General features: G+C 45.0%; 1 protein-coding gene across 3 annotated transcripts in view; it reads right to left on the bottom strand.

Annotated features, from left to right (window-relative positions):
• Positions 1–7,500, bottom strand: part of si:dkey-183c6.7 (urea transporter 1) — a 32,440-nt gene that overhangs the window by 11,824 nt on the left and 13,116 nt on the right. For all 3 annotated transcript variants that reach the window (XM_036987256.1, XM_036987255.1, XM_036987257.1), the window contains exon 6: positions 643–777. In XM_036987256.1, the coding sequence (XP_036843151.1) occupies positions 643–777 (135 nt within the window). The remainder of the gene's footprint in view (positions 1–642; positions 778–7,500) is intronic.

The raw sequence follows: 7,500 nt of genomic DNA, 5'->3' as shown, positions 1-7,500 counted from the left end.
GGGGGATGGAGAGAGGAGAGGAGAGAGGAGAGAGGGGGATGGAGAGAGGGGGATGGAGAGAGGGGGATGTAGAGAGGAGAGGAGAGAGGGGGATGGAGAGAGAAGAGGAGAGAGGGGGATGGAGAGAGGAGAGGAGAGAGGGGGGTGGAGAGAGGAGAGGAGAGAGGAGAGAGGGGGATGTAGAGAGGAGAGAGGGGGATGGAGAGAGGGGGATGGAGAGAGGGATGAGGAAAGGAGAGAGTGATGGAGAGGAGAGATGGATGAAGAGAGGATAGAGGGATGGTGAGGAGAGAGTGATGGAGAGGTGAGGAGAGAGTGATGGAGAGGGGAGAGTGATGAGGAGAGGAGAGAGGGATGGAGAGGAGAGAGGGATGAAGAGATGGAGAGAGGGATGAGGAGAGAGGGATGGAGAGGAGAGAGGGATGGAGAGGAGAGATGGATGGAGAGGAGAGAGGGATGGAGGAGAGAGGGATGGAGAGGAGAGATGGATGGATGGAGAGGAGAGAGGGATGGAGAGGAGAGAGTGATGAGGAGAGGAGAGAGGGATGGAGAGAGGGATGAAGAGATGGATGAGGAGAGGAGAGAGGGATGGAGAGGAGAGAGGGATGGTGTGGGGGAAAGAAGCGGAGAAGAATGTCTCACCGCTGGCGATAGAGAAGAGGTGTGTCCTCCAGTTGAAGGTAAAGAACAGTCCTCCCACGGCCATACAACCCAGAGCTCCATTAAACCCTGACAGCCCGGAGTACAGGGCCCCGTGACGCACTGACACCGACAGACCTGTAGACACACACAGTGTTATTCTGTCAGATGTGAGTCACACAGGCACTGAGAGATTTAAATGTTAAAATGTGCAGTACCAGACATGTCCAGGAGGGGGAGATAGATACTCATGTTTGCTGGAAGATTATCTCTCCCTCTCTTTCTTCCTCTCCATTTTCTTGTCTTCCCTTTGTACTGTCTCTACCTCTCACTCCCTTTCCCCCTCTCCTGTTTCATATCTATCTGTCTCTCCCTCTCCCTTTCATTCCCCCTCCCTCCATCTTTCTTTCTCCATGTTAGCTCTTTCCTTAGTAAACAGTATATTTGAACAGATGTCAATAACTAACCCACCACACTGTAATTGGTCAAAGAGTTACATGTTTGTAACTCAGGTGCCTTTTTTTGTCAAGTCCAGGCGTGCAGTCATGTCTTTTTCTCAGGAGAGGCTTCCATCTGGCCACTCTCCCATAAAGCCCAGATTGGTGAAGTCCTGTAGAGACTGTTGTCCTTCTGGCAGGTTCTCCCATCTCAGTAAATCATATCAAATGGTATTTGTCACATGCGCCGAATTTGGGGGGTAGACCTTACAGTGAAATGATTACTTTACAAGCCCTTAACCAACAGTGCCGTTGAAGAAATAGAGTTAAGAAAATATTTACTAAATAAACTAAAGTACAAAATACAACAAAAATGAACACAATAAAATAACAGTAATGTGCAGGTTAGTAGTCGATTTGTAAATGTAGGTAGGAGTAAAGTGACCATTCACAGATAATTAACAGAGGGGGGGGGGGTCAATGTAAATAGCCTGGGTGGCCATTTGATGAACTGTTCAGCAGTCTTATGACAGGGGGTAGAACCTGTTGAGGAGCCTCTTGGACCCAGACTTGGCTCTCCGGTACCGCTTGCCTTGATGTAGCAGAGAGAACAGTGTATGACTTGGGTGACTGGAGTCTTTGACACTTTTTGGGGCCTTCCTCTGACTGCCTATTATATAGGTCCTGGATGGCAGGAAGCTTGGCCCTAGTGATGTACTGGGTTGTACGCACTACACTCTGTAGCGCCTTACAGTCGAATGCTGAGCAATTGCCATACCAGGCTGCAACCGGTCAGGATGCTCTCGATGGTGCAGTTGTATAACTTTTTGAGGATCTGGGGACCCATGCCAAATCTTTTCAGCCTCCTGAGGGGGAAAAGGTAGTGTCGTGCTCCTCTTCACAACTGTCTTTGTGTGCTTGGACCATGATAGTTTGTTGGTAATGTGGAAACCAAGGAACTTGAAACTTTCTACCCTCTCCGCTACAGCCCCGTCGATGAGACTGGGGGCCTGTTCGACCCTCATTTTCCTATAGTCCACGATAATCTCCTTTGTCTTGCTCACGTTGAGGGAGAGGTTGTTGTCCTGGTGCTACATTGCCAGGTCTCTGACCTCCTCCCGATAGGTTGTTTCATTGTTGTCGTTGATCAGGCCTACCACAGTTGTGTCGTCATCAAACTTAATGATGGTGTTGGAGTGGGTGAGGAGGGGACTGAGCACGTACCCCTGAGGGGCCCCTGTGTTGAGGATCCGTTTGGCAGATGTGTTGTTACCTACCCTTACCACCTGGGGGTGGCCCATCAGGAAGTCCAGGATCCAGTTACAGAGGGAGGTGTTCAGTCCCAGAGTACTTAGCTTAGTGATGAGCTTTGTGGGCACTATGGTGTTGAACGCTGAGCTGTATTCAATAAACCGTATTCTCTCATAGCTGTTCCTTTTGTCTAGGTGGAAAAGAGCAGTGTGGAGTGCGATTGAGATTGCGTCATCTGTGGATCTGTTGGGGCAGTATGTGAATTGGAGTGGGTCTAAGGTTTCTGGGATGACAGTGTTGATGTGAGCCATGACCAGCCTTTCAAAGCACTTCATAGCTACCATTTAGGCAGGTAACCTTCACTTTCTTGGGCACATAGACTATGGTGATCTGCTTCAAACATGTAGGTATTACAGACTCTTGTCCTGAACCCACTCCTGTGTTGTCTTAGCTGTGTGCTTAGGGTCGTTGTCCTGTTGGAAGGTGAACCTTCGCCCCAGTCTGAGGTCCTGAGCGCTCTGGAGCAGGTTTTCATCAAGGATCTCTTTGTAATTTGCTCTGTTCATCGTTGCCTTGATCCTGACGAGTCTCCCAGTCCCTGCCGCTGAAGAACATCTCCACAGCATGATGCTGCCACCACCATGCTTCACTGTAGGGATGATGCCAGGTTTCCTCCAGACGTGACGCTTGGCATTCAGGCCAAATAGTTCAATTGTGGTTTCATCAGACCAGAGAATCTTGTTTTTCATGGTCTGAGAGTCTTTAGGTGCCTTTTGGCAAACTCCAAGCGGGCTGTCATGTCATGTGCCTTTTACTGAGGAGTGGCTTCCATCTGGCCACTCTACCATAAAGGCCTGATTGGTGGAGTGCTGCAGAGATGGTTGTCCTTCTGGAAGGTTATCTTATCTCCACAGAGGATCTCTAGAGTTCTGTCAGAGTGACCATTGGGTTGTTGGTCACCTCCTTGACCAAGGCCCTTCTCCCCCCGATTGCTCAGTTTGGCCGGGTGGTCAGCTCTAGGAAGAGTCTTGGTGGTCCCACACTTCTTCCATTTGATGGAGGCCACTGTGTTCTTGGGGATCTTTAATGCTTAAGAATTGGTTTGATACCCTTCCCCAGATCTTTGCCTCGACACAATCCTCCACAATCCTCCACAATCCTCCACAATCTCTGAGCTCTACAGACAATTAATTCAAACTCATGGCTTGGTTTTTGCTCTGACATGCACTGTCAACTTTGAGACCTCATATAGACAGGTGTGTGCCTTTCCAAATCATGTCCAATCAATTTAATTTACCACAGGTGGACTCCAATCAAGTTGTAGAAACATCTCAAGGATGATCAATATAAACAGGATTCACCTGAGCTCAATTTGGAGTCTCAGAGCAAAAGGGGTGAATACTTATAAGGTATTTTTGTTATTTGTTTATAATAATCTTTAAGAAAATCTTAAAACCTCTTGTCATTATGGGGTATTGTGATGTTGTTATGGGGTATTGTGATGTTGTTATGGGGTATTGTGATGTCGTTATGGGGTATTGTGACGTCATTATGGGGTATTGTGATGTTGTTATGGGGTATTGTGATGTCGTTATGGGGTATTGTGATGTCGTTATGGGGTATTGTGATGTCATTATGGGGTATTGTGATGTTGTTATGGGGTATTGTGATGTCGTTATGGGGTATTGTGATGTCGTTATGGGGTATTGTGATGTCCTTATGGGGTATTGTGATGTCATTATGGGGTATTGTGATGTCGTTATGGGGTATTGTGATGTCGTTATGGGGTATTGTGATGTTGTTATGGGGTATTGTGATGTTGTTATGGGGTATTGTGATGTTGTTATGGGGTATTGTGATGTCGTTATGGGGTATTGTGATGTCATTATGGGGTATTGTGATGTTGTTATGGGGTATTGTGATGTCGTTATGGGGTATTGTGATGTCATTATGGGGTATTGTGATGTCGTTATGGGGTTTTGTGATGTCATTATGGGGTATTGTGATGTTGTTATGGGGTATTGTGATGTTGTTATGGGGTATTGTGATGTCATTATGGGGTATTGTGATGTCATTATGGGATATTGTGATGTCGTTATGGGGTATTGTGATGTTGTTATGGGGTATTGTGATGTCATTATGGGGTATTGTGATGTTGTTATGGGGTATTGTGATGTCGTTATGGGGTATTGTGATGTCGTTATGGGGTATTGTGATGTCGTTATGGGGTATTGTGATGTCGTTATGGGGTATTGTGATGTCGTTATGGGGTATTGTGATGTCGTTATGGGGTATTGTGATGTCGTTATGGGGTATTGTGATGTCGTTATGGGGTATTGTGATGTCCTTATGGGGTATTGTGATGTCATTATGGGGTATTGTGATGTTGTTATGGGGTATTGTGATGTCGTTATGGGGTATTGTGATGTCATTATGGGGTATTGTGATGTCGTTATGGGGTATTGTGATGTCGTTATGGGGTATTGTGATGTCGTTATGGGGTATTGTGATGTCATTATGGGGTATTGTGATGTCGTTATGGGGTATTGTGATGTCATTATGGGGTATTGTGATGTCGTTATGGGGTATTGTGATGTCCTTATGGGGTATTGTGATGTCATTATGGGGTATTGTGATGTTGTTATGGGGTATTGTGATGTCGTTATGGGGTATTGTGATGTCATTATGGGGTATTGTGATGTTGTTATGGGGTATTGTGATGTTGTTATGGGGTATTGTGATGTCGTTATGGGGTATTGTGATGTAGTTATGGGGTATTGTGATGTCATTATGGGGTATTGTGATGTTGTTATGGGGTATTGTGATGTCGTTATGGGGTATTGTGATGTCGTTATGGGTTATTGTGATGTCGTTATGGGGTATTGTGATGTCGTTATGGGGTATTGTGATGTCATTATGGGGTATTGTGATGTCATTATGGGATATTGTGATGTCGTTATGGGGTATTGTGATGTTGTTATGGGGTATTGTGATGTCGTTATGGGGTATTGTGATGTCGTTATGGGGTATTGTGATGTCGTTATGGGGTATTGTGATGTCATTATGGGGTATTGTGATGTCATAATGGGATATTGTGATGTCGTTATGGGGTATTGTGATGTCGTTATGGGGTATTGTGATGTCATTATGGGATATTGTGTGTAGATTGATGAGGAAAAACATTATTGAAACCATTTTAGAATAAGGCTGTAACGTAACAAAATGTGGAACAAGTGAAAGGGTCTGAATACTTAAAAAATGCGTTGTAGAGAGAGAGGGCGTGAAATGGAGAGAACTTATCACTGAAAGATAAAATAGACTACACACGCACACACAAATGTATAAGTATGAGCACACACACAGATACGCAGACAGACGCACACACGTATATTCAGGGTCGTAACCATGGAAACCTCAGAGATTGAGTGTAGGAAAAATAATCGATGTAGGTTACGGATATCCAATGACGCAATGGCGTTTCCCGACACACACACACACACATACACACACACACACACACACACAGACCAACCGAGCTCCCAGACAAATCAATACTATCATCCAGACTTATTTATATCTAACAAAGTAACCAGATATACATATGGACGGACGGACGGACGGACAGACAGACAATCTTGAAGAATGTTTGGGAGACGAGTGCTAACATAACCGATTGGTTATCTAGTTATCTAGTCACTATCCTGTTGGTTATCTAGCCACTATCCTGTTGGTTATCTAGTCACTATCCTGTTGGTTATCTAGTCACTATCCTGTTGGTTATCTAGTCACTATCCTGTTGGTTATCTAGTCACTATTCTGTTGGTTATCTAGTCACTATCCTGTTGGTTATCTAGTCACTATCCTGTTGGTTATCTAGTCACTATCCTATTGGTTATCTAGTCACTATCCTATTGGTTATCTATGCATTGGAGTCTATGTATTGTAGCTGTGTGCCAAGAGAGGGCCGCCCACCAAAACTCAGGGACCAGGCAAGGAGGGCATTAATCAGAGAGGCAACAAAGAGAACAAAAATATAACCCTGAAGGAGCTGCAAAGCTCCACAGCGGTGATTGGAGTATCTGTCCATAGGACCACTTTAAGCCGTACACTCCACAGATCTGGGCTTTAGGGAGAAGTGGCCAGAAAAAAAAGACATTGCCTACAGAAAAAATTGTACAAAAATGTTTGGTGTTCGCCAGAAGGCATGTGGGAGACTCCCCAAACATATGGAAGAAGTTACTCTGGTCAGATGAGACTAAAATTGAGATTTTTGGCTCAAAAGGAGAAGGCTATGTCTGGCGCAAACCCAACACCTCTCATCACCCAGAGATTACCATCCCCACAGTAAATCATGGTGGTGGCAGCATTATGCAGTGGGGAGGTTTTTCATCGGCAGGGACTGGGAGACCTGTCAGAATAGAAGGAATGATGGATGGAGCTTAATACAGGAAATTCTGGAGGGAAACCAGTTTCAGTCTTCCAGAGATGTGAGACTGGGACGGAGGTTCACCATCCAGCAGGACAATGACCCTAAGCATACTGCTAAAGAAACACTCGAGTGGTTTAAGGGGAAACATCTAAATGTCTTGGAATGGCCTAGTCAAAGCCCAGACCTCAATCCAATTGAGAATCTGTGGTATGACTTAAAGATTGCTATACTCCAGCGGAATCCATCCAATTTGAAGGAGCTGGGGCAGTTTTGCCTTGAATAATGGGCAAAAATCCCAGTTGCTGGATGTGCCAAGATTATAGAGACATGCCCCAAGAGACTTGCAGCTGTAATTGCTGCAAAAAGTGGCTCTACAAAGTATTGACTTTGGGGGGGTGAATAGTTATGCACGCTCAAGTTTTCTGTTTTTTTGTCTTATTTCTGGTTTGTTTCACAATAAAACATATTTTGCATCTTCAAAGAGGTATGCATGTTGTGTAGATCAAATGATACAAACCCCCCCCCCCCAAAAAAAAAAAATATTTTTAATTCCAGGTTGTAAGGCAACAAAATAGGAAAAATGCCAAGGGGGTGAATACTTTCGCAAGCCACTGTAGGTGGCAGATGAAGAGACTTGATTCAATGACCAGACGCAGGTTGATGTTAATTGTCATAAGTCTGGAGGCAGAACTGAGCGGTTTCTGCTAGAAGCTATTCCCATCCCTTGACTTATATCACATTTTG

Source organism: Oncorhynchus mykiss, chromosome 9, assembly GCF_013265735.2.
Source record: "Oncorhynchus mykiss isolate Arlee chromosome 9, USDA_OmykA_1.1, whole genome shotgun sequence".
Classification (NCBI taxonomy): domain Eukaryota; kingdom Metazoa; phylum Chordata; class Actinopteri; order Salmoniformes; family Salmonidae; genus Oncorhynchus; species Oncorhynchus mykiss.
This window is presented reverse-complemented; position numbering and strand designations above follow the sequence as displayed.